Source organism: Trematomus bernacchii, unplaced genomic scaffold, assembly GCF_902827165.1.
Source record: "Trematomus bernacchii unplaced genomic scaffold, fTreBer1.1, whole genome shotgun sequence".
Lineage (NCBI taxonomy): Eukaryota > Metazoa > Chordata > Actinopteri > Perciformes > Nototheniidae > Trematomus > Trematomus bernacchii.
Genome location: NW_022987910.1, coordinates 658833 through 686775, shown reverse-complemented (window position 1 = coordinate 686775; position 27943 = coordinate 658833). Strand labels below are relative to the sequence as shown.

The 27943-nt window shown below is 40.5% G+C and overlaps 1 protein-coding gene across 1 annotated transcript; it reads left to right on the top strand.

The window, feature by feature from the left end:
- The first annotated feature begins 147 nt into the window (after positions 1 to 147).
- On the top strand, positions 148 to 27943 carry inppl1a (inositol polyphosphate phosphatase-like 1a). The gene is made up of 27 exons (XM_034115065.1): positions 148 to 626; positions 8718 to 8781; positions 9344 to 9491; positions 9582 to 9663; positions 11913 to 12059; positions 12369 to 12459; positions 13583 to 13672; positions 14910 to 15008; positions 16451 to 16601; positions 17123 to 17229; positions 17950 to 18052; positions 18240 to 18436; positions 18591 to 18708; positions 19127 to 19223; positions 19486 to 19624; positions 19770 to 19869; positions 20321 to 20409; positions 20510 to 20591; positions 20772 to 20861; positions 21370 to 21483; positions 21765 to 21941; positions 22037 to 22192; positions 22427 to 22511; positions 23419 to 23505; positions 23616 to 24372; positions 25300 to 25433; positions 25618 to 27943. The coding sequence occupies exons 1-27, from the start codon at positions 439 to 441 to the stop codon at positions 25715 to 25717; spliced, it is 3792 nt and encodes a 1263-aa protein (XP_033970956.1). The 5' UTR covers positions 148 to 438; the 3' UTR covers positions 25718 to 27943.

Genomic DNA, 27943 nt, shown 5'->3' with positions numbered 1-27943 from the left:
TGTGCGTGGATATTCCACTAAAATAAAATGTCTCAATATAAATTCGTCATCCACCTGTTTTATTTTGAAAACCCTAACCGGAAGTAATGTATATTGACAATATATAGATTTTGACGCGGGACGTCCCTGCTGTTGCTCCCCGGTCTCACTGTGGATTTACATACCCTGATTTCCGTGGGACTGGGAAGCGAAAGAGGAGGGTGCTGGGTCTTTCAGGAACTGAGGAAACAAGCACAAGCAGGGTTATTTAACAAATTCACAACTTTATAGACACGTTGGCGACCCTTAAAATCGTCGGAATAAGGTTCACGCTACTTTTCTGTGCTTGTTTTGGATCTCCACGGTGCTCTCGCTGGATTATTTCCCTAAAGTCTGGAGGAGGGCTACGAGTTTTTCGGAGAAGCCTGGAAGCAGTTTGAGGTTTGAAGGGCTGTGGCCATGGCCGGGGGTGGTGGAGGTGGAGGAGGCGGAGGGGTTTCTCCATTGGGGCCAGCACCGCCGATGTGGTATCACCGGGACCTGAGTCGCGCGGCGGCCGAGGAGCTGCTGGCCCGGGCCGGGAGGGACGGCAGCTTCCTGGTGCGGGACAGTGAGAGTGTCAACGGGGCTTACGCTTTGTGTGTACTGTAAGTAACTTTATTGAAGAAAAGAGAAGCTTGTATGAACTCTGAACTCGTGTGTGCGGCCTGTGTTTGGCTTTATTTACTAGGAAAAGTTAGGAGCCGTGCCTATGTTTGCTTTATTGTATTGTAAGCAGTGGTGTAAAGTAGATTTACCCAAGTAGGCCTACTGTACTTTACTTCAATTTTCTGCTACTTTGTACTTCTCCCCAACTACCATTCAGAGGTAAATAGTGTACTTTTACTCCACTAAATGTATTTAATATCTGTAGTTACTATGCAATGATGTGAAATTGAACAACACGTTTAGTTACACCTGGAGTAACTTTCACAATTACACCAGCATAATGAATACTTTTTATTTTGGTAATTTAAGTATATTTTGATGCTAATATTTTTGTACTTTTACTTCAGTAACATTTTGAATGCATGACTTTTACCTGTAACATAGTTTTCCAACTCTGTAGTATCTACTTTTAAGTACTGAGTAATTCAAGATCTGAGTACTTCTTACCATCTCTAATTCATTTAACCGAGCACATGCCTTTAGGGAATCCCCATCTGGTCTGTCTTTATACCAACATAAATAAACTGTACCTGTACACACACTTTCCTGAACTGTTTGATCAAACTGAAAAGCTCTTTGAAGCTTTGGTAAACCAGTGATCAACAGCCAAACTCATTTGTTTACTTTCTCCTGGAAGTCAGTGAGTGGCAGAGAGACTGTCTGTCTGCAAGGCAGTGAGACTCCAGCATGGCACACAGCTCCAGGCTGTCCCTCTCTGTCTGATGTGGCCGCCTGGAGCGCCGTTTTTACAGGGCTCTGAAACTCAATGTGGTGGAGGAAATATAAAGAGCAACTAAAGGGCTGTTGGAGCCTTGCAGATGTTTTAATTTAAGGCTCATATAAGATCAGTGCAGTGGTGAAGCAGCTATTTATACGTACTATCTTCTGACCAGTGGTGTAAAGTAACTACTGTACTTAAGTACAATTTTGAGGGACTTGTACTTGAGTATTTACAGTTTTTACTACTTTGTTCCTCTATCCTACTTCAACTCAGAGGTAAATCGTTACACTACATTTATTTAGTGCCTTTTGTTACTTTGCGGATATTGTTTAATGATGTGAAAATAATCAACACTTCAAATGACTTTAGCAACACTTGGAGTAAAATACCCTGCAGCATACAAATTACACTTTAATACATCAATAATTATAATTAAAACATGTACTTTCTATAATACTGAAAGGGGCCAATCTGCATAGAAAGTACTGTTGTGCTTTAAGTATATTTTGATGTTAATACTTTTGTACTTTTACTTGAGTAACGATTTGATTGCAGGGCTTTCATAGTATTTCTACACCCTGGTACTTCTACTTTCACTTAAAGGTAGGGTAGGTAAGAATGGAAAAACCAGCTCGAGTAAGCTAGAATTTGAAAGTACACAACCGAAAAAAATCTGCCCCTTCCTTCAGACTTCCTTACAGAGCCCCTCCTCCAACACACACGAACGCACACATGACCAATGAGGGCACGAGATAAGTTTGTACACGAGATGGAAGGCTGACAGGCAGGTAGGCCATCCAATTATCTGCCACGGGCCGAGGCAGTTAATTGGACTTGCTTTTTACGGCGCCACTGCTTCCACAGATGAAATATTTGTATATATTTATTGTCAAAGCATTTAATTTATTCATTGCTATCAGGATGTTAAGAGCATTCCATGGAATATAACAAGTGTTTCTGAAGTGAATTACCTATACCCTACCTTTAAGTACAAGATCTGAGTACTTCTTCCACCTCTGCTTCTGACACATTATATACAAAAATGTAATATTAATCCATATGTCAGAGCTTTAAAGGGCCTGCTCGAGTCTTTCCTAAACTAAATGATGAAAGGCCTACCCATATTTATTACACAAGGGAGATTTTGTCACCAACTACCTCAATGCTCAGCCAGCATCTAAACGACCTCACCACCTGCTGACTAGAGGAAAACGTAACTGTATTCCTGCTCTGTGCACCTGATGAACAGACAGACAAGCTTCCAAACTTACACAATACCATCAGCATTTTGATCACTTGACAATGACTCAGGCAAGGCAAATGAACTGTGGAAAAGGGATGTTAAACTTTGAAAAAATGACTCGCATTACCCCCCAGCCAGCCCACACAAAGTTAAACTATTCAAACTGACTGCAGATAGATGCAGGAAATAAAAGGCCTACTCTGGTACTCCGACATTGACTTGACCTACATCCCCTATCTGATAGTTTACCCCATGCTGAGTTTATTGTGTGTGTGTATACACGCACACCAGGAGCAGAACATACTGTATATACTGTACAGTATGTTCTGCTCCTGGAAAAATATGTTCTGCTCCTGGAAAAACAAAACAAAAAAACAATTACAAGTATAGGTAAGTATTGTTTTGTTTTTTTCATAATTCATACACACAAAGATGAACAAAATTAGTAGAAGCGGGAGGGCTGAAGCATAGCTATGGGAAGTAGCCCTCCTGTGAATCATCCTAATACAACATTGGCATTATTGCGTCAAAAACGTATAGACATTAAGGAGTACAAAGAAATAAAGAAAACTGGAGAAGAAAAAAAAAGTTAGGGCAAGAAAAAAATAAATGCATATATATATATATATATATATATAAGAAAACTAGATATAGGGTCATTTTCTGCACATGTCAATAGCAGTTTCAACTATCTTTTTTGAAAAGGATAATACTATATATACATATGTACACATGTACTTGGCAAATTAATAATAATAATAATAATAATAATAATAATATATGCATATAAACATTGTGAACACTTATTTTCAAGTTACTTTTTTTACATTCATATGTTCACAAATACACAAAATATACATAAGCACCATATGTTCAAGTGTATAAGTACACAAATGCACTCATATACAATTGATGACACTAAAACAGAAATAATTTGTTTTCATGATTCATTCAATCATTTATCTATTTCCTCACCATATTGTATTATTCTAGGAGGACGGGCTACTCTGATGTAAACACATTACACCCCATGTCATAAATAAAACCAGAAAAACAATAAGCTTGCATCACCTTTTGGCTCCTGGCTTATTAAAATAAATACTGGTGGCAAATATCCATGTTCCCATTCTTTGCTGGATGCACTAGTAATTCAGTGGGTCACTCTTTGGCCAACAACATTCCTCACGACCATGCATCATCCATTTCCGGATTTTTTTTTTCCCGCCTCTCCCTTCCTCTCCCCTTTCACCTTTCGTATCACGGACATTGTTTCATCTCAGAAAGTTTATTTTATGATACCTTAAGTTTGTCATAGAAAGGCTTTAGTCAAACTTTGCTTTATGAACAGTGTTGATGCTTTTATCGAGAAGTTTTGCCTACACATACGAAAAAACTGTATTTTGACAAAGTAACACGTTATATGGTCTAGTGTTGTGAAACAAACAACTCCATCAATTATATCTTTGAGAACAGCGATGCCCCAGTATTTTTGCACAACCCCTGAACCCGTGGAGGAAATGATGTCATGGTCTGTGTGCTTATGAATCACCAGGCGTGTGAAAAGCTTCCAGACTACTGAATGGCACACAAACGATGTTAGTCATAGCCACTAGTGCGGTGTACTGGAGGCTCAGGCCTGATGTCTACACAAGGCGGGTTCTCTTGATGTTGAATATCTTGCCCTTTCTCTTCTGCTTCACATTCTCACATTTAAGCCAAATAAGTTGCTAGTTTTAAGTAGGGCTGCACGATAACTAATTGCCATTATCATTGAAAAATATCATAAAGTGATTATGGTGGGATTTGTTTTTTAAGAGGATCTGTACCAAACGAGGATTGTTGTATTAAGTGTGTAGAATACTGGGTCTTCTCTGCAGCGCCACAATACTTATTCAGAATGGTATTTTGACATATTACCAATTATTGTGCTTACTGCAATTTGGATAGTACTCCAGTACATAGTACGATTCCGATAACATTTTGATTAATTTGCAACCTTAGTTCCAAGCATGCCCTCTCGAAGTGTAAACAAATACGTTGTTTTTTTAAAGCGCTGAAATAATCATTTGTATTTAGTCTTACCATCATACAAGTAGTATTATTGGAAGAAGAATGTACAGTACTACAAGTTTTAAAAGTTGTAGTAATCATAATGAGCAATATCCTATTTCAAAGTGTGATAATATTATGTCTATTATTCTTAGATTATTATTATAAATGCATTTATATGTGAACATTTTAATGTAGTGGGTGGTCAAGGTGTCACTATTTTTAAGAAACATAAGAGAATCTGATTTTAGACATATTTCGTCAAGTCCTTTCAACTGCTTACCAGGTGACTTATACATGTAAATGCCAAATGTTATTCTTTTGACCTGAACATGACTACTAGACATGGCTTCACCTGGGTAAGACATGGGTTGACCTGGGTAAGACATGGGTTGACCTGGGTAAGACATGGGTTGACCTGGGTAAGACATGGGTTGACCTAACCCTTGAGCCTTACATACTGCACACTGACATGTGTACTAATTCCTAGGGATTTAGAGAGAGAGCGGTGTGTTCAGGAAGTGTTTGCACTCTGCTGTTGTCTGAGAATAGAATGGTGGGAACAGTGTTTGTGTTGGTGACTTTTGGCCAGTTTACCTTTCACTTCCTCTTAGTTTACATACAACTCTGCAGAATTTGGGTTTTGTTTGTCTGTATGCAGACTTTACTGGGAAGTGACCATTTTGACCTGTACTGATACAGTACCACTGATTGTGTTAAGTATTTGTCTGCAAGGGGTGTTTCAGATCAAGTATCTTCAATATTGTGTAGTATGTTCGAGTTTTATCATTTACTTCCCCAGTTTGTTCTTAAATATAAAATATTTGATAACATTTCTAAGTAAGTCATTTCTCCAATGTTTCCAGCTGCAGTGCCACACTTTTGATTCCAACAAGAGAGATTCCGACCATATTGTTAGGCCATATTTTTAATTTAAGCATTGTGTATGCATCAGTGTGAAAACTGCAGAGATATTGAACTGTTTCGTATTTTTCCTGTCAGGAAGGCGATCTTTATTATCAGCACAGCGCGTCTAAACATGTCACGGTTCAGGCATGGCCTTCTGTGTTTCTGTGTGTGTTTGAAACCTAGATGTTTCGTAGAAGACATTCCTCATTTCAGTGGGTGTTATAATATTGCCTTGTGGAGTTAGTGGGTGGTTTAATGTATACTTTTTCTTTAAATATCTCGATTCCAGGTAGGTGTGTATATATATTTATAGTGTTTTTTACAGCTACAGACGGTCCTTTTTTTACGGTCCTTTTTTGTGTGAAGGTGCAGAAACCTGTGATACAGATTTATTTTTGTTGTGATGGATTTAATATAAATAAGTGTAATCATTTGTGAATAGTGGCTTTTAGCTCAGTACTGAAGTGTTTGAAAATAGTAACATTTCCCCCATTTTTTTTGCTTTGAAAATATTTTCTCTGTATGAATAGATGAGCTGTTACATTTTGAATTATAAATACTAGTATAAGAATGATTTAGCATATTCTTATTAATTAGTTTGACCTGGTCATTGGAGTGTTTTTGAAACACATACGGTCTACAGAGCAGGGACTAAACTGCTGCAATTGAGGTTGGATGACACAGAGGAAGAGGAGGTGGCTCTCTCAGACAAAAGGACAGGGGAGTCAGGGCAGTCATTATCTTTAAGAAAGGCTATTGTTGATCACACACACACACACACACACACACACACACACACACACACACACACACACACACACACACACACACACACACACAAACACAAACACATTGTATGCTTTGGGTCTATGTCCATCCCATAATAAACCTCCCTCTCTTTCTCATATTGTCCCTCCCCCTGCTAGAACTTTGCTGCCACTGAAACAATAGTATTTACTCCACAGAGAATCTCATCAGCTGCCAGCAGGAAGACAAACACCCCTTCCCCCCAACACACACACACACGCATACATACATACATACGTACAAACACACCACTGTACACTGCAGTGATTCCTGTGTATGTATTCTGTGCCACTGGACCTAAAGTGCATTGTGTTTATAATTTGACAGGATTAAATATGGATATGGTTTCCAGAGGCCGCACAGACAACAGAAACAGGACATCTCACTGACCGCGTTAAATGCTGGGCCTTTAACCAGGAGCAAATATTTACCAAGTTTTCACTGTGTATTTGATTAACTGCTGGGGAAAGAACATATGGAACTATTTTTGGGCTACAATCTGATAGATAGGGTTATATAAACAGGATATATCCTGTTTATAAATCATTTCAACATGGACACTCTTTCCATGTAGTTTAGCTAGCTAAGTCTCATTTGAATGAACTCTGATGGCGTTGGTATACATCTGTGCCTTTGTTTTATTGTCTTCCCCCCTCTTCACTGTGTGCTGTAGATAAATGCAAGAATACCAAAAAAAACAACTTTTTGGGGTATTTACTACAGCGGGGATGGCCGGTAAGCAGCCTGTAAAAACAATATTGGCCACAGTAGGGAAGTTGTCCAAAGGTTAAAACACAGTGAGAGCAAATTTAAAACGCATTATATTTTATTTCCAGATGGACAGGAAACAGTTTTATGTTGTCAGCCAGACGCTGGCACAACGTTTGGCATTTTGAAACTCCCTGTTGAATTTCCAAAAATGTTGAGGCAGCACTTTCTTGAGATTGCATACAGGTGTTCTCCGCATCCTTCAGGTGTTCTCTAATTGTACCAGGGCTCATTGCATGGATGGATTATGGTCTCAGAAACATGTTGCAGTGCAAGATTTGTTCAAAAATAGTCATCCAAATTGCCTTTTGGCAATATGTATCATATGAGACAGACCCATGTCAGTCTCAGCACGTTGGTATTTTTAAATACTTATGGCGTTGCAGCATAAAGACATTTTAAACCTGTGCCAGCCCTATTGCTTTTACAATAATAATCCATCTTGGTAGTGAGCCATTCTTTGATTTTGAACAAGTTACTATTTGCTTAAATCTAACAAACTTACTCAGCTTCTAATAAAGTTACTTTATTCGTATATTTTAATCCAGTCCATGTTTTGGTTGATTGTTTATCTGTGGGACACTGACCTGGAAAGACCGGAAAAACAGCTGAGGGGCAGAGCAGGATGAATTCCCAACATGGATTTATCCCTCCCTCAGTCTATAACACACACACACACACACACACACACACACACACACACACACACACACACACACACACACACACACACACACACACACACACACACACACACACACACACACACACACACACACACACACACACACACACACACACACACACACACACACACACACACACACACTGTCAATAAGCAGAGCACAAGCAGCAGTAAAATAGTTCCTCAAGTGTTTTGCATTGGCTGCAGGGCTAACACCCACACATCCAAACAGACGCACCACCATAACACAACATTTGTTTGGCAAATTGAACATTTTGCATACGGTCCACCGAGCAGACGTGACATGCAGACATAAAAATCATTAAACTCCAGCACGAGGCTGCAGGCGTGTAGTCACGGCTGTGCAAACACAATGTCAGAGCATTGATCTGCGATTGGTTAAAAAGGTTGTGGTTCAATCAGTAATGCAATTCGGACTCTGAAGGTTTAAACATAGTTGTTGACTGAAAGAAAACAGGATCGCTCTGTGTCCTGTCTCACAAAGGAGGGTGTTTTTGGTCTTTCCTTTGTACATTCACTTTTACATTGTATAAACATTGGGCTGACCTCTGTTCTGCTTTACTGTATCATGCTACCGTAAGGATAAAGCCCTCTCACAACTGTGACGGACAGCAACAGGTTGAAGCTCTGTAAACCCCCCTCACACTCATACATGATACACACACCCCTATGCACTGAGAACAAGAGAGTATGTCCACATGTCAGACTTGACATTTTTTTTTGTTGAATCAAACAGTCATCCAAAAGTTCTTCTTCTCTCACTCTCTCTCCGTCTGTTTTTATCTCCAACTTTTTGACAAACTTCTTTGGTGTTTCCTTCTCTGTAGGTTTCAGAAGCACGTCCACACATACAGAGTCCTCCCAGACGATGAAGGATTTCTGGCTGTTCAGGTACAGAGAAAACACACACACTCCACTGAGGTCAAGTGTGTGTGCAAGTGTGCAGCATAAACTGTATCTGCTGCAGTAGCAGCTGGCAGGCATAGATGCTTTTGTTGGCTTCAGGCTCTCTCACTCTCACATACACACACACACACACACACGACAACAGCAGCCTCTTTGTGCGTAGTGCCCAACAGCTGTGAAGTCCCCACCACCAGCCACACACACACACACACACACACACACACACACACACACACACACACACACACACACACACACTCTGCTGTATCATTTATGGGAGCTGCGACACTGAAGAGAGTCTAAAAGTCAAATATTGCTTCCTGGAATTGAATTTGTTTGGGAACGATGTTTACCAAAGCGGTTCTTCCTGGTTCAAATTATATTTAGAGCCGTTGTTCATATTTGCTTACAGAACATAAAACATGGAACAATAGTATAGGGGCCACAGGAGATTTCAATAACACGACTTGTAGCCAAGGAGTTTGGATGTTATTGTCATCCTCAAAAGCTTCCCTTCTCTTCCTCTGTCTGTTGATGCTCCTCTCAGACGTCTCAGGGTGTGCAGCCTAAGCGGTTTAAGACGTTACCAGATTTGGTGTCGTTGTACCTGCAGCCCAGCCAGGGTCTGGTCACCACGCTGCTATACACTGTGGACAGAGAGGAAACAGCTGTCAGCGACGACAGGGACTACTCAGGTATCTGCAGAGCCCACACAAGCACACTTGCAAATGACGTGATTGTCTCCTTTTTTTCACATGTTAACTCTCCTCTTCTGTGATTGGTAGATGGGGAGGATGAGAAGCCACCCCTCCCCCCTCGCTCTGCCTCCACCTCCACTCCCCCTGGTCCAGACACACCCACAGAGAGGTACAAAGTCTTTATATGAAGACGACTGTGTTGATTGTGTTCGGCTGTCCGTAATGATATGTAAGCACTGAGAATCAAATCATAAACTATTCTGAGGGCTTCTCAAACCAACATGTTTAATACATCTAGTTAAGAAACACACAAGTATTCAACTCTAACACACACACACACAAAGGAAGGATGCTGCTTCCCTGTAACTGAGGCCATGTCAACTTTGCTCACAGTGATAGTAAACAGAGGTGTCAATTAGGGCTGCTCAATTAATCGTATTTTAATCGCAATTACGATTTTGGCTTGCAACGATTATGAAAACAACATAATCGAAATAAAACGATTATTATTTTTATTTAATTTCTTATTGATTTATTTAAAAAAATATATTGTTTTTTCAGTTGTAATCAACTGTTCAAAACATACTGTTAAAAATAAATAAATTTATGTTTTCAAAGTAAATGGATAATCGTTTTTAATAATCGTGATATCAATTATTGACCCAAATAATCGAGATTATGATTTTTGCCATAATCGAGCAGCCCTAGTGTCAATGATTATATGAACAATAAACACATGTACACACAGATACACACTGTTTCTCATTCACGTTCACTGTTTCTGCCCCAGGGCACGCACACATCATTCATTAAACACTGTAAAATATTAGTATCAAACATAAAATCACTGTCACACACACACACAGGTTGCAAAATGTACTTTGTTGGGAATTTTCACAAGTTACCAGTCACTCAATACGTTATCATTGTGTGTTTGGCTAGTGAATGATGCAATTCTACTAGCCACTTGCATATGTGACCAGTATTTGCCTGGTAAATGGTGCTGGGTTTGTGCTCTGCATGCATTAATAACCTCCGCTCTGCCTGTGTGCCTAAAGAAGGAAAGCCACATCCTGTTGGAAGCCATGTTGGTCCCAGATGATGCAAAGCTTTGATTAAGTGTTTGTGTGTGTACATGTGTGTGTTTCTCAGATCTGTGTATATTGATGAACAAATATTAGGACAATCACTGTGACTAGAGCGGAGTGAGTTCGCTGCATGTATCATTATGATGTTTCTGTTGCAACTTAAAGTTAAATACTACTATATATGACTACAGGTAATATTTTTCCGAAGAGATGAAAGAAGTACCAAAAAGTGTGTTGCTGAAGGAATTTTAAAATCAGCCCTGGAAATCAGTCGTGATGTATGATTCATTCAAATCTTCAATCAAGAGCACAAAACATCATAGATGAGTGAAGCTAAAAAACATGATTTCATTTACACTTTTACACTATTTTGCTGATTTGCAGACAAGTTAAAAATAAGGCTTGGTGCAGGAAGATTTGCCAAGCTTATTTGAAAGCCACAATGTGATCTTAATCATAAAAGAGTATGGGCGAATAGCTAGTGTTTTATTTTCCCATATTAAAAGTGGCATACGGGCTGTCAAAATAAAGAGAACCTCAGTGTTCCTACTAAGGAAAGAGCACAGCAGGAGCTATTTGAGTAAAACAAAAAAAGGGAAGCTGCTATCCTTTCTTGGCTAGACCTTAATGTTCAGCTCAGATAGAACTGGCTTTGCGTTTAAAACCACAGATACAAACTCTTAAGATAGTTGAAGAGGTATAGTTTACAGTGTGTGGGAGGCTGGGGGCATTCTGCTGGCTCAGTTGGTGTTTGCAAGTGTGTGTTTTTGTGCAGCTGTGACTGTGGGTGGCAGGTTAGACATAAGTCAGCTCTCTGTGTTAGAGGAAGTGTGTGATTTAAAAACCCTGACTGTGCAGATTGAATTGCTTTCAGATTCTAACACTTAGCTTCAAGGTATGACCACGATAAAGTCCATTCAAGTTCTCTGTGTTATGATAAAAGAAATGTAATTAATACACATTTTTTATCAATTGTTTTAAGTATCAGAATCAGAGTTCCTTTATTTTTCCCGCAACGGAGGAATTAATGGTATTGCAACAGCAGAAGTATAGTGCAGATAAAGAAAAGAGAATTACATATTAAATAAACAAGTAAGCACCTGTTATTAATAATAAAAACAAATACCAGATTAGTACACCATGGTAAAAAAAACGACTTAGCAGTATATTTTTTTACAAAAGTGACCAGATGCAAGTTTAAAGATATATTTAGGACATATGGCAGTAATAACATCAAAGTAGTATAACATGCATATTATACAGCAGGTTAAGTATGTGCACGTATTGAAGATGGTTATACATAATGACTTATGGACTTAATTTGTTTTAGCACTCCAGCAGCTAATGGCCTGAGCACCATTTCCCACGAGTACCTGAAAGGCAGCTATGCTCTGGACCTGGAGGCAGTCAAACAGGGAGCCTCCTCTCTGCCTCACCTCAACAAGACTCTAGTTTCCTCATGCAAACGCCTTAATGGGTAAGAAGGACACACCAGCACATCTGTATGCACACATATTCTTGTCTATGCATATTGTATACAAGGCTGTTCTTTTTATGCTTTTCGGAATTGTAAAACATCACCTTAAGTCTTGTTTTGGTCACAATGGCACACGTGTTACATTCAAACATTGTGATAATACACAGGAAATATACTACATTAAACAGGCTAGGATTAAAACATGTTACATGTGCAGCCCCCATCATGCTTGCATACATATACTTTATACATTTCCTTTAGACAGATCTAAATGAGTAACTATAAATCTCTCTTTGTGTCCCGAACCAGGGAGGTGGATAAGGTTCTGTCTGGCCTGGAGATCCTGTCTAAAGTGTTTGATCAGCAGAGTGCTTTCATGGTGTCCAAGATGATCCAGCAGGTACACATGTTTGCCCCTCTGTATATCTGTGTATGTGTAGCTTAATTAGAATGCAAGCCGTCCTCCTGCTTCCTTTGTCTAACACCATGTTTGTGGCAGTGTATTTAAGCCCTGCTTTACACAGTATACTATGTACAGTATGTATAGTATGTTGAAACCAAGCATGTCAAGTGGTCTGCGTTTTTATTCGAGCAGTTAAGAGTATGTATGGACATTTGATGATTTTTAAACAAAAAATAGCATGCTTCCCTCAGAATACAGCCACCCCACTTCCCAAACATCCACTTCTCTGTTCGCTCTTAAATGTATCCTGCATTTCTCACTTTAACGTTTTGTTTCTCACCGCAAACATTTATTGAGTTACATGACATTAACAAGCTCATGAAAACACATATTGTGACCTATACATGCAAAGAGAACTAATATGAAGCTGACACACACACACACACACACACACACACACACACACACACACACACACACACACACACACACACACACACACACACACACACACACACACACACACACACACACACACACACACACTAGTGGATGTCATTTTTCTCCAGGGTCTTCTGGGGACAGCTGAGGTGGCCTTAGTCACACTTCAGTCATACACATGTTTTCAAAACAATATTTCACAGGGCAAATCTAGCACTAAGTAGTTTGTGTTTGTCTGTGTAGGAAATGTTGAAACTTCTTGTTTACAATGTTTTCCAATAATTGTGTTTGCTTGTGTTAGGGTTGAAATACATTTTTAAATGGTTAACGGTTATCACTTAAGTTACATGATAAATTGACTAGTGGCATACGTTTTGTATTACCTTTAATCATCAAGCAAAAACATTTAGTTTTATGTTTAAAAATGAGATGAGATGTATGTATACATGGGTTAGCTTTGCAATTTCACATTATGGACCAGTATTTAAAGTCTTAACAAAATACATAATTTAGGCGTGCGATTTACTAACTCAGAATCAGACTCTTTCTATGTCAAGGCCTCATTGTTGCATCACTCATGTTAAAAGCTAAATAACAAGACCATCAAAACACAACACCTCCTTCTTTTTTATCTAACCTATGACCCGTTGCTCTGCCTTTGTTTTATCTCCTCCATCAGTCGGTGAATCAGGGTGGAGACCAGGAGTTGGAGAACCTTGTGACCAAGCTAGCAATCCTCAAAGACCTGCTGTCATCCATAGAGAAGAAGGTACACCAGAAGTCCCCACCACCACACACACACACACACACACACACACATACGCACACACACGCACACGCGCACACACACACACACACACACACACAGCTGTTGCTTGTTGGTAGTGGTAAGTTTAGATAACCCTCCCCATATGATGGATCATCTGCCCTGCTGGCTGTATGTCTAGCCCCGCATGACGACTCCAGGCCGGTGTGTGTGTGTGTGTGTGTGTGTGTGTGTGTGTGTGTGTGTGTGTGTGTGTGTGTGTTGTGTGTGTGGTGTGTGTGTGTGTGTGTGTGTGTGTGTGTGTGTGTGTGTGTGTTGTGTGTGTGTGTGGTGTGTGTGTGTGTGTGTGTGTGTGTGTGTGTGTGTGTGTGTGTGTGTGTGTGTGTGTGTGTGTGGTGTGTGTGTGTGTGTGTGTGTGTGTGTGTGTGTGTGTGTGTGTGTGTGTGTGTGTGTGTGTGTGTGTGTGTGTGTGTGTGTGTGTGTGTGTGTGTGTGTGTGTGTGTGTGTGTGTGTGTGTGTGTGTGTGTGTGTGTGTGTGTGTGTGTGTGTGTGTGTGTGTGTGTGTGTGTGTGTGTGTGTGTGTGTGTGTGTGTGTGTGTGTGTGTGTGTGTGTGTGTGTGTGTGTGTGTGTGTGTGTGACAAAGTAAGGGAGAACTTATTTTCTCCACTTGAGGCCTTTGAACACATGGAAGTCAAGGCACATCTATGGAGTGAAAAGGATGACTGATTTGTGACATTTCTAGATCAAGCTGCCATTTGTTGTTGCAAGCCTTCTAAAATTCCATTCATAATCTGTAACATTCAGAAAGCCAGATGGACAGGGTGTAACACGTGGGTCATAACCGAAAGGCTATTTTTATTTTGTCATGCTAAACTGTGATTTCGTTTTTTGGCAAAGTGTACCACACCCATTAGACCTTTTGCTTTTTCCCCCGACTTGGAAGTTTGACCAGCTCTGCCCTGTTAATGGGTGACACCATTCCTACTTCATTTATAAGGAGGCTTTAAGCTGCCAGGGAAGGAAGTGGCTGCATGTCATGAATCATGTGATGTCACTGGCTCCACCTTTTTTGCTCCTGTTAAATAACATTCAGGAAATGGGAATGTGTTTCCTTGTTGACACAGACACTGAAGCTGAACACTTTACAGTTTATCAGTTTGTTTTCTGTGTTTCTTTTCTATTTGTTCTTTATTTTTGTATAACTCTCGGTGCTTTCCTTCTCTCTCTTTGTCGCCTTAGGCTCTGAAAGCTCTGCAGGACATGAGTCTGTCCTCTCCATGCTCCCTTCCTCCTCTCTCCATGCGTCACAGCAAAGCCATCCCTGTGCAGGCTTTCGAGGTACGTCGGCACACACCAGCTACAAACGTTTTATTCATTGTTCTCTCTCTGGGTGACATCATTACATGTTACTTGTTACTTGTTACTTGTTAGTAATTGGTATTAAGGCGGTAGTTAATGTCATTTGTTCTTATCATTTGACATTTCTAGGATGTGCATCACCTTAAAACTGAAACTGTTTTTCACCTTTTATCTTATCAGGGAAATGTGACGCTATCAATATATGAAGTATCAAAGTAAATACTTACATATAAGATACTAAATTATCTCAAATTTCCCCGTATGAGACATCAAAGCTTTTTCCACCCTATTGTCAATTTCAGTTCATGTTTTAATTAAAATAGTTCATATTTGTTTATATTACAAGAATAAAAGGCTGCAGAAAATCTTATTCTATAAAATCTTGAGTAGATTTAAGACTAAGGCAAACATGAGATCTCTCTGAAGCTTGTTCTCATTTATTTAAAGATACTTTTGAGGATTGGTGGTTTCGTTTCAGAGAGAACGGACTGAACCTGAATTACAGTAAACGGACTATGAAGTCATATATTCCTCAACACACTGCAGGAAGTTTATCAGCAGACCACAGGAATGTTTGTAATGCACATCCTGAGGCATCATCAGTGGCTTTATCGGAGAATATGACATTTGTCCCTTTTGGTTTTATGCACTCACTCGCACAATTGGTATTCAAGTAAATGTGGATGACTGAAATTGTGTCTATTTGTCATAAGATTGTCTTTGTTTTGAAAGTGTGCAGAAATAATAGCTAAAAGACAAAACCAGAATTCATAGTATGATGGAAGAGGTTAAGAGAAAAAAGATGATAATGATCAGTAAGAAGAAATGGGGAAAAGTGTAAGACAAAGAAGGGAGAGGAGGTTAAGGGTTTAAAATATTAGCTGTCAGCCAAGTCTGCATCCTCTGTGGTGACCTCCTTTCAGCAGCTTCCTGTTGCACAGGAACAGAAGGGTTGTTACAATGAGGTGATAGGTTTAAGATGTGGCACCTGAATTCACCCACTGACACAAACAAACCGCGTTAAGGCTTCACATGATATGACTCAAAGTCTGAATGTATTCTCTCTTTAAATGTAGAGAGCTGAGAGTTGTGTGTAAAAAAAAAAAAACGACCATCTAGAGAATCAGGTTATTGTGAGCGATTATGAAAAATCCCTGCTTTTTTTTTAAGAATTCTTATCTTTCTGACTTTTTATAACTTAAATGTAAGACTCTGTTAATTCCTCAGAAGCGGCAAGCTTGTTTTGTATGTGATAACAGTAAAAGAAGAGAGGAGAAATGAGCCATCTACTTTGATTTTGGAGACCCCTGGTGGTGTGAAGGATTTAAGATTATAAGAAAGTAGAGAGCTCTGTGGACACTTTTGCAAAAAGCACCTCCAGAATGTGTGTTTTTAAATCCTCCTCCTCTGATCCTCTTCAGGTAAAGCTGGATGTCTACCTGGCGGAGCTGACAAAGATAGGAAAGAGTCAGAAGTACACTCTGTCTGTGGACGTGGAGGGAGGACGGCTGGTAGTGATGAAGAAGGTGAAGGACAGCCAGGAGGACTGGACCACCTTCACACATGACAAAAGTAAGAATTACACAAACACTCCATATAAGTAATCAATACGTTTCCCACCCCTCAGAATTCTGTTTAACAGAGTAAGCAGCTCAGTTAGTAAAGTATGTCGTCTTGTGATCAATTTTGTTTTTAGAAAGCCTAAACAATAGCCGCATTCATCAAATGTGATGTCTTTAGAGTTAGTCTATATTTTTTGAGCGCGATGCCTGATGGTGCTATGCTGTGTGAAACCCTGATGTCAGTTTTAGCTAAATAAATAGGTTTAAATGTCTCTGTTTTATGTCTGTGGGATCCAGTGTAATTGATGTAATGTATTAATGGATCCAAGCCTGTTTCAATATAGTTTTCCTCATGGTATCATAACAATTATATATGAGGATTAAATGGAAAATAAACACGCTTTTTTTGTACAATTTGTATAGTCTATTAACTTCATTTTAACCAACTTGAACTCCATTCCTTCTACTCCCTGACCTTGCTTTTCTTTCCTCCTATCTCTGACCTTCTGTCTGTGTATTTGTCTGTCTCAGTCCGTCAGCTGATCAAGTCTCAGCGTGTGCAGAATAAACTGGGCATTGTTTTTGAGAAGGAGAAGGACAAGAGCCAGAGGAAAGACTTCATCTTTGCCAGTGCCAAGGTCTGCACACACACAGTCGCACACTGCCTCACACATACATTTGTGGATGTCAGAAAGTATAATGTTTTATTCATTCAAACACACTCTCACATTTTTATTTCTTAAATGTAATAAAGTTGAGGATACTAACAGAGCCAAGATTTAGCACAGACCAACAAACAAATCTTAGCAATTAATTCAGCTTCAAATGACAATATGATAATAAAAAAGCCAAAGAGAGTTGTCTGCCTGCTTTAAATGAGAGAGCTGCTAAGGAATAAACCATATCATGTATTTCAATGTTAAATAGTTTAGTGAAAGCACATGAAACTTCAATGCTACTTAAAAACAAGGTGCCCTTTTGTGGCAACTTCCTCTGACTGATGTCACTGTGTGTGTGTGTGTGTTGGTGTGTGTGTGTGTGTGTGTGATGTGTGTGTTGGTGTGTGTGTGTGTGTGTGTGTGTGTGTGTGTGTGTGTGTGTGTGTGTGTGTGTGTGTGTGTGTGTGGTGTGTGTGTGTGTGTGTGTGTGTGGTGTGTGTGTGTGTGTGTGTGTGTGTGTGTGTGTGTGTGTGTGTGTGTGTGTGTGTGTGTGTGTGTGTGTGTGTGTGTGTGTGTGTGTGTGTGTGTGTGTGTGTGTGTGTGTGTGTGTGTGTGTGTGTGTGTGTGTGTGTGTGTGTGTGTGTGTGTGTGTGTGTGTGTGTGTGTGTGTGTGTGTGTGTGTGTGTGTGTGTGTTTCAGAAGCGGGAGGCATTTTGCCAGCTGCTGCAGCTGATGAAGAACAAACATTCCAACCAAGACGAGCCAGACATGATTTCCATCTTCATTGGCACCTGGAATATGGGTCAGACACATGCAGACACATTTATTATGTCTTCACATTAGTTGTTATTTTCAACATAATGTTAATAGCAAAACACACTGGCTTACATATGTTCACAAGTTGCTTAAAAAAGAACACAAATATATGAATTTCCAGGGCATGACTAGTATCTTTGGAAGACAAAGTAACATTTTGTCTTTGTGTGTAGGCTCAGTGCCCGCTCCGAAGTCTCAGGCCTCGTGGGTGTTGTGTCGCGGCCTCGGGAAGACTCTAGACGAGATGACGGTCACCATCCCTCATGACCTTTATGTGTTTGGAAGCCAAGAAAACTCTGTGTGTGATCGGGAGTGGGTGGAGTCGCTGCGTGCCTTATTGAAAGAACAGACGGAACTGGATTATAAACCGGTGAGGAAACAAAGATTTTACAAGATGTCAAATTATTTGAGCTTGATCGAATGTACTGTATGTATTTAGGTCCTGAGGCTAAGTTGAGACAAAGACAGAAATACCAATGTTGACTATACAGCTTCTTCACTGTTGTTGTTTTTATTGGTTGTAGATCGCAGTGCAAACTCTGTGGAACATAAAAATTGCTGTGTTGGTGAAACCGGAACACGAGAACCGGATCAGCCACGTGGGAATGTCCAGTGTCAAGACCGGCATCGCCAACACATTGGGTAACAACAGTTCTCTATATTCAGTATTTATTCTATATGTTTTACCTTCTGAACAAAATCCAGAGGAAAATAACAACAATGGAATAACAGCATGATCAAACTCTGACTTTTTTTCTGTTAACAAAGGGCAAGTTAAAGGGTTATAATGGATTTAATTACTTCATCTCTTACTCACTAACAATGTGAATTGGATTTAAAAGAAAACACATGGTATCTCATTGAGTAAATGCAATTACTATAATATAAACTCTGTAAAAATGTACTCGCAAAGGAGTTAACTAAAGATTCTGATAGCAGTGTTTTATTTTACATTTTATTGACGGGCAATTTATTCAACAGGATCAAAATGATTTTATGTTCTTGTCATTCAAGCAATTACAGTTGATTGCTGTAATAAATGTTTGTATGTTTGTTTTAGGGAACAAAGGAGCTGTGGGCGTGTCCTTTATGTTCAATGGGACATCTTTTGGCTTTGTGAACTGTCACCTGACATCAGGGAATGAGAAGATTGCCAGGTACCTCCCACAGTCCTGCACACACATTATTTATGTTTTTTTTCATTTCAGGGTATTTGACTTATTAACCCTTACATTTGGACACTTACTTTGTGGTTGATACTTTGACAGTGCCTCAGTAAACCTCCCAAACAACAGTCATTACTTCTTTACCTGTGACACAAATGACTTTTGACACACTTTTACTGTGTGCCAGAAAACATCACACATTACTCTTTTACCTCTTATTATCTGTGACACATGTGACCTTTGACCCATACAGGAGGAACCAGAACTACCTAGATATCCTACGCCTGCTGTCGCTAGGAGACAAACAGCTGAGCTCCTTCGATATCTCACTGCGCTTTACACACCTCTTCTGGCTGGGAGACCTCAACTACAGGCTGGATATGGACATACAGGTGAAGCAGAACACACACACGCACGCACGCACACACACACACGCACACGCACACGCACACGCACACACGCACATGCTGCTGATTGAATGGAGCAGGTTTTGATGAAGCTTAATTTTGTGGCTCCGCGTCTATTGTGTCTGTGCAGGAGATTTTAAACTACATTAACAGGAAGGAGTTTGAGCCCCTGCTGAAGGTGGACCAGCTCAACCTGGAGAGGGAGAAGAACAAAGTATTTTTACGCTTTGGTGAGTATGCCTGTGTTTCTACCAGACAGTCTTTCTATCTGTCTTCCAGTGCTGTTTACCCCCTCTCCCTGTGCATAATGGAATTGATATCGCAAGTGTCTCAAAGATTAAACATCTGTCAGTTCTTCGTAAGAAACAAATACTCACAAATAATGTAAATGTGTCAAATCAAGCGGCAAAAAGAAGTCTGTGACTATCTGTGTTCATGTTTTAAAAAATACAATCAGTCAGCTTTTCCTACAAAAGAAGTGGCTTCTTTCTACGGCACAAATGCAACTCCCACTTAGTGTGGGAAAGAGAGAGGGGTTGTGTTTTGTTTCAGCAATTGTCCGTTTGTTTATTCTCAATTCAATGTGTTTATCATATTTATTGATCTTTTTTAAATGGTTTGGGCCTTTCCACTCACTTGCTTCGAGTCCTAACAAGTGTGTGTGTGTCTCCTGGCTTGCAGGGGAAGAAGAGATCTCGTTCCCGCCCACCTACCGTTACGAACGTGGCTCAAGGGACACGTATGTGTGGCAGAAGCAGAAGGCCACTGGGGTTTGTTTACTTACTGATCAACATCACAGATAGACTTCCTCTTAGCCTTTTCTGACAACTGATAACCCTGCTGCATCTTCCTTATTACTGTCTGTCACAGATGAGGACTAATGTTCCATCCTGGTGTGACAGGATCCTGTGGAAGTCTTACCCAGAAACACACATTGTCTGCAACTCCTATGGTGAGACCATCAGCAAAAAAATAATTAAGCACATTGTAATTGATTGTATCAGATGTCCCTTTTTTTTCTTAATCTTTTAAGCAATTTCCGTCTAGACATTGTTTATATGGGCTTTACGGAAAGGTTATATGATTGATCAACAAGGAGACCTACTGAACTATATTCTGCTTTGTTTGTCAGGATGTACGGATGATATAGTGACCAGTGATCATTCCCCTGTGTTCGGCACCTTCGAGGTGGGGGTGACGTCCCAGTTTGTCTCCAAGAAAGGTACTGGTGAAATACTTCTGTTCTTGCTCTTCCTCAGGCTGTAAATACATGATTTGAACATAACCATATCAGCGTATTTTTAAAATAGAGTGTGCACGTCTTAGAAATGTAATGATGATTTCTTGTTTTCCAGCTCAAATCTAGACAGTATGTGATGTATTTCTGTAGTCGGGTCAATGACTCACAGCTGAACAGAGACCAGAAAGCAATGAGTTTGGCAGAACAGAAAGGAAAATCAAACAGCACCCTGTTACTCATTCTGCATGTTTATTCATACTTTGTTCTCTAAGGTTGGCAGATGTAGCATCACAGCTTTTGTTTTCACCGGATTAGGGATGTGCATGCCGTTAGTATATTGTTACTGATTAAAATGTACGATATGCTAAATGTTTTTGGCTAACTCCTTCTGCATAAGTCTTTTAATTTAGTTATTCTCATTTATACATGCTATTTGCGCCACTGGCTAAGATCTCCCCCCATCCCTTCCTTCCATCTTGTTTCTTTGTAGGTCTACCAAAGTCTTCAGAGCAGGCCTACATTGAGTTTGAGAGCATCGAGGCCATAGTGAAAACGGCGAGCAGAACCAAGTTTTTCATCGAATTCTACTCCACTTGTCTGGAAGGTGAGAAAAACACGTGTTTGCAGGAACTTTCTGTAACCCCAAGTGGATGTAATTAAAAAGTGTCTGTTTTTTCTTTTCGTATGTCTCCCTTCCTCTCCTATCTCAGGCAGTCAGTATACCTTTAAGCTCGAATCCATTTTTGACCTGTGCTGCATCCCCACCTCCTCTTAACCATGTACCTTTGAAAGAATCATCTTCCTTCTCTCCTTCCCTCCTTATTCCCTTTGTTGTCTCCCCCTTCCCCTCTGCCCTGCATCCCTCTCTCTGTCTCTCATCTGTAGAGTTTAAGAAGAGTTATGAGAACGACAGTCAGAGCAGCGACAACGTCAACTTCCTGCGTGTGGGCTGGTCCAACAAGCAGCTGACGACGCTCAAACCTCTTCTCTCAGAGGTGGAGTACCTGCAGGACCAACACCTGCTGCTCACTGTGAAATCCCTGGACGGATACGAGTCCTACGGTATAAAGAGAACGTTTTTGTTGTTGCTGTGAAGTTCTTTAAACTTGACTTTAGTCTGACAAAACAAGCATGTCTGTGGTTTTTTCCCCTGCTAGGAGAGTGTGTGTTGGCTCTGAAGTCTATGATTGGCAGCACACCACAGCAGTTCCACACCTACCTGTCCCACCGTGGAGAGGAAACAGGAAACATCAGGGGGTTAATGCGGGTCAGAGTCCCCTCTGAAAGGATGGGAACCAGGGAGAGACTCTATGGTAATCTGCTGTATATGTCACTGTGATGAAAAGAACAGAAAACTTGAGTAGGAGAATTTAACAGACGATAATTAAAATGAATCTTACTTCTATTCAGTGAAAAGGAATATTTAAAGGAAGCAGTTGAGACAAATGAAAGGACTTCGAAGCTTCAGGAGTTTGAAAACATGAATGAGAAATGATGCAGTTTGACTCTTTTTTTAATCCTACAATTTTGTTATGGTCGTATTTCAGAGTGGATCAGTGTGGACAAGGATGAGACGGGTGCACCCAAAGGGAAATCCACTTTGGCATCCAGAGTGGGACATGAATACATAAAGTCAGTACGCTGTACTCTTTTAATTTGATATGTGATGTGGATTTATAGGGAACTGCAAAAAAGCTGTTTTATTACAATTATTATCCTTTGGAATACTTCACATTATTGTACACACCATGTTTTCCTGCCTGTACATAATGACACTATAGAAGATATACCAATAATACAAGATAAAATGGCAATGTATTTTGACTGATTCGCTTTAACATTTACAATAGTATTGAAGAAACAGCCATTTTTTCGCCTAACTATCCATCAATATTAATACAGTTAATCAATGCAGAAATACCGTCATTATCATCATTATGTTATTTTGTAAAGAATAATCATTATATTGGAAGGAGGAAACTTTATTGATCATGTTCGCCATTTTCCTGATGTGCCCAAGCATGCTGAAATGGTCCCATTTTGGGAGCTTTAATTAAAGGTGGGGTAGGTAAGTTTGAGAAACCGGCTCGAGATACACTTTTTGTTATATTCCATGGAATGCTCTTAACATCCCGATAGCAATGAATATCTTAAGTGCTTTGACAAAAAATCCATTAAAAAATGTCATCTGTGGAAGCCGTAATACTGTAAAAAGTACGACCAATCATTTTAGCCGGCCCGGCTAAAATAACTGGATGGCCTACCTGCCTGTCAGCCTTCCATCTGTGCACAAACTTATCTCGTGCCCTCATTGGTCATGTGCGCGTTCGTGTGTGTTGGAGGAGGAGCTCTGTAAGGAAGTGGCAGATTTTTTCCGGCTGTGTATTTTCAAATTCTAGCGCACTCGAGCTGGTTTCTCCAAAATTACCTACCCCACCTTTAAGTGTTTAGATAATCTCCATTAGCTTTTCCTGCTTATTGTTCTAAATCATCGGTTTTGTCTCTGATGCTGACTTGTTACGATGTGCTCTCGATGCAGGCCGTCTGCGGTCCGTAAACAGCTAGGAGAGCTGGGAAAAGTCAGTGAGGAGGGAGAAAGGAGCATCAAGGAGGAAACTGCTGCTAGGTACTGATGCACATTTATGTCGTTTACACACACTGACAGAACGTGAAACCCATAAAACATCAAAGATATAAGCCATCAACCACCTGTTTTGTTCTTGTTTGTATTAAAAGGCCTAAACAGGAAGGAACCGACGGGGATCCATCCGTCTGCAAGAACAGCTACAATAACCCCGCCTACTACATCCTGGAGGGCGTTCCTAATCAGTCGGCCGCCGCTCTTTCAGCCGAGCTTCTTCCATCTCCTACCTCCTCAAACCCCCAGGTGACTAAAGCCCCTATTCCCTCAGCTGGAGCTCGAACCAAGCCCCCCTTTGTGGCCTCGGGGCCCTCTCACACACGCAGACCCACCACAGGGCACCCGGTCCGCGCTATAAGCGAGGAGGGGTCATCAGAGGACGATGGGGGGGCCTGTGTAGCAGCAGCGCAGGGGGTGAATGTCGGGACAACAGTTGGAAGCACGCTGAACCGCCCCCCTCCTGACTTCCCCCCTCCTCCTCTTCCTAAGGGGGCCGTGGAGATGGTGGCAGAGACCCCCTTCTCCATACATCGCGCTCTTTACCCAGATCTAGCCGAGGTCAGGATCCCAGCAGCCAGTCCTGCAGCCCCGCTGGCACTCGGGGAGGGTTTCAGACGAGGAGGGGGAGGAGGAGGGGGAGGGGGAGGTTCGGGGGCGTTGGACGACCAGTCGTGTTCGGTGCTCCAGATGGCAAAGACACTGAGTGAGAGTGAGTTTTCTGGGCACCCTCCACGCGCTCCGTCTGCGCCGCCGCTCAGAGGGCATCCGATGGGATTAAATCTGGACGCCTGCAGAACTTTCCCGCCCAGGAATGCCATCACAGAGAGTATCGCAGAGGATATGCCAGAGGAGGTGAGCACTTTATTTATTTATTTTAAATGTAACGCAACCATTAATGCTTTGGCAGATGATGGGATTAAAATGTGTCTTGTTTGGGTTGTCATGAGTCATTTCTTCCAAGCTATCCCATTTTGTGTACAAAAAACACCAATCTCTTCAATTTGGGAATAACCCAGCTACATATTTTCTAGAATGTTATGTAAACGCCTCTATACAGTCATACAGTCATTTCTACGATTATACTACAGGAACTGGATCCCTTTCCTCTTCTACTTTAATTTAAAGTGGACCTATCATGCTATATTTGAATAATATAGTGTAGGACCATACCTATATAAGGCATATTTATACTTTTTTTTTTTCAAAATACCAAACAGATCATGCATTTTAGCCATGCCTCATTTCGCTCAATTTGAAAAATGTTGGCTCTGTTTTTGCAAGGGCTGATTCTGTGAGAACAGCACCACTTACAGGCCTGGCATATGTACTACAGCGTCTCCAGCGCTTTCGAACGGCAATGGCCGTGGCTGTCTCCTCCTGATTGGTGGAGTTGGCCCAATAGCCGTAGCGCCACTGTCCTGACGTCAGGACAGTGTTCAAATCTGGATCAGTTTTTATCAGATCCGTTGCAGCCCCTTTTTTAGAGATTTGGGTATGGAGGAAAATAGAGAGGGTTGTGTTTTCTGACACTTGGTGAGTTCCCTGGAACACCGGGGACACATATTCATGTATAAAAGACGTACAAAAGTGCATTTTGCATGATAGGTCCCCTTTAAGTTTTAGTGCATCTTTCTCAGACTGAAGAAAATGTAGCCCTTCCCAAGCGATATATGTTATCTTTAACTGACTTTCGACATTGCTGACTAATGTTTTGTGGAAGAGCTGCAATGTTCCTACAGCAGTTTTGAGTAAATCCTGTATTTAATTTCCCCTGCGAAGGCACTTTGGGGCAGCAGTAGCTCGTCTCTGTCTGTCGGGGAATCCTCCGTGGCAGAGTGGCTGCAGAGACTGGGACTAGAGAGGTATGAGAAGGGCCTCCTACACAACGGCTGGGACGACCTGGAGTTCCTCAGGTACATACACTCAGACATGTTGAATTTCATGTTTTGCTGCATGCTTTAGTCCTGTTGATGTAGATGGAAGATAGTTCACAGAAAAACCATCTAAGTGCAGAAACCTGTGTGGGATTTAGAAATAAATATCTACTGTTATTTTTAGTAAATCATTACTGTTGAGTAATAGTAATTGTTTTTACAGTGATATCACTGAGGAGGACCTTGAGGAGGCGGGAGTGCTCGACCCTGCCCACAAGAGGATCCTGCTGGAGAGCCTGAGGCAGCAGCAGCCTCCGAAATAAACTGTTTCAAACCGGCCTGTTTCACCGGGTCCCAGGAGGCTCAGCTGAACTGAACTAAACTGAACTAAACTGAACTGAACTGAACTGAACTGAACTGAGCTGGAACGTGCCAATTAATGCCAGACTGTGCCTTCTGAGAGAAATTGCACTCCCATTTGAAATTTCAAAAAAACACTTGTAGAGTTACCATCTTTATTTTCCACTTGTACTGTATGTGTGTCGTCGTAGAGGTGGCCTTATTTAATGAGAATCATTTCAGTCCTTCCAGCGTCACTACATAACCCTCTTCTTGAAACCTCGTGAGAAGATGCAGGGTGAGAAATATAATTTGTTAGTGACTCATGTTTAAAGCAGCTGCTGCCTTGATGTTGTGCCATCACTTCTAACCTGCAGCTGAAGCTGGCGTTAAAGCTTGTTTGTGTTGCCCTGAGAAACGTTCATTTACAGAGTCTGCTGAGTTTAAGACTCCTTGATATGGGAAATGAAAATAGGGCTTTTTGGAGGAAAACCAGAGCTTTTTTCCCCACAAACGGTCATATGTGGGAAATTGTGAGATAGCACTCAAGGGTAATGTTGGCGTTTAGCTCGCGTAGAGGAACACTTGGGACAGGAAGTGGTGACAAAAGAGGAGCTAGCCTTCACTCATGTCAGACTAAAGCTCGCTCAACTTGCATTTCTCAAATGTTGTACTTTTGTGTTAACGTTTGGGCCATTGTTGTTTAAATAATGGCATTTATTGTCTCAGTGTCTCTGCATGTATTTATGGTTTTATGTTTTTTTTTTGTTTAATGATAAAGGGAATATGGAGCAAACCAACCAAACCGGTCCTGGGAGAGCTAAAAGGTTATTTTTCCCCAGGGTACAACATTTAAGTGCCTGTGTTAGCCATTAGCCACCCCAGTGTGTGATTTGTTCACACTCAACACTGACATTTCATATTTTTTATCTGAATTTTGCAGATTTTGACAAGTTTAGAAACAGTGTTTGTTTGATCATCTAAAAAATCTACTTAGGCTACAAAAGTGTACATAAGGTAACAAATGTTGTACCAAAATGAAATATCCTTGAAAATGCTTGACCTAGCTCACACTTTAATTGTCTGTACATTTCAATTTACAGAAGAAGACATTTTGGAAACTAAGGACCCAGGTTTGATGGGCTAAATGTCACATATTTCACTAATTTTTTTAAATGAAGCAGTTTTCAGGGAATTGGTTACCTTAGCCAAATAGATTACTTCTAACTACTAATGATTACTATACAAATAATGTACTAAGCAATCATATTTCCATTTCTAAAAAGGAAGATATTTGTCATGAAACATAATTGCCTGTAAAACAGTCTAAATATATTTGTCTTTTGCTGATTTAATTTGGCTCTTTTGTTACATTACTACAGACACAGACTAATGTAGGGTCATTAGATATGTTTCTACTCTTCGGAGATTTCACCTCATAATACGTTAAAAACTGAAATGTCAGATTTCTGCAGGACGCAGGTGGCTGTTGTTCCCTGATGTGCCCAGCAGGTGGTGCTGCTACTCTATAAACACCATCAGTAGGTCTGATGCTTACTGTGGAAACTGGGAAAATAGGACAGAACTAAGTCATCTTCAGTGAATGGTTCGTTTGTTTGTTTATAAATGTTTCCTGTGCAGTTACAATCATAGAGCTAACATACCAGTTAGTGTTCACGTTGCCTTGTTTTGTTCTTAATTTAAATCCTGCCTCTTTTCTTCCTGTGAAGCCAGTTTGTTTTAAGAGATGCTGAGAACTCTAAACTCTTTTTCCTAATTTGGACTAAATATGTGATTGTAGCAGTTTGTATTCATGTCTGTTTCTCCTATTTCTTTGTGACCCAACGACATCCTTTAATTATGTTGCCCACATACAGCCTTACAAGTCTCAGCCACGGGTGTTATGTGTTGCACACCTTGTCTAATTTTCTAACAGTCAAACAACCGTAATGCAGAGAATGTGGTTTAGTCTTGTTAAATCTGATGTCTTTTCAAGCCCCTTGGCTTCTCAGTGTTCTCTGTTATGTGTGAGGGTGTGTGTGTGTGTGTGTGTGTGTTTGTATTTGCGTATGAGTGAAAAAGACGCCCCATTGTTTTCTTTGACTTACTTTTTCTTGTTATTTCATGTAGTCACCTCTTTTTTGTAATGTTAAGTTAATGTTTTGTTTGCCCATGTCTTTTTTTTTTTCAATTAAAATCTAATATCTTAA

What these genes read in the sequence shown, in the direction of transcription:
- inppl1a (XM_034115065.1), top strand. Translation starts at nt 439, where the DNA reads ATGGCCGGGGGTGGTGGAGGTGGAGGAGGCGGAGGGGTTTCTCCATTG. An exon ending in CGGCATCGCCAACACATTGG is followed by an intron (nt 18,709 to 19,126) that starts GTAACAACAGTT and finishes TGTTTGTTTTAG; the next exon opens with GGAACAAAGGAGCTGTGGGC. An exon ending in AACCAGGGAGAGACTCTATG is followed by an intron (nt 22,193 to 22,426) that starts GTAATCTGCTGT and finishes GTCGTATTTCAG; the next exon opens with AGTGGATCAGTGTGGACAAG.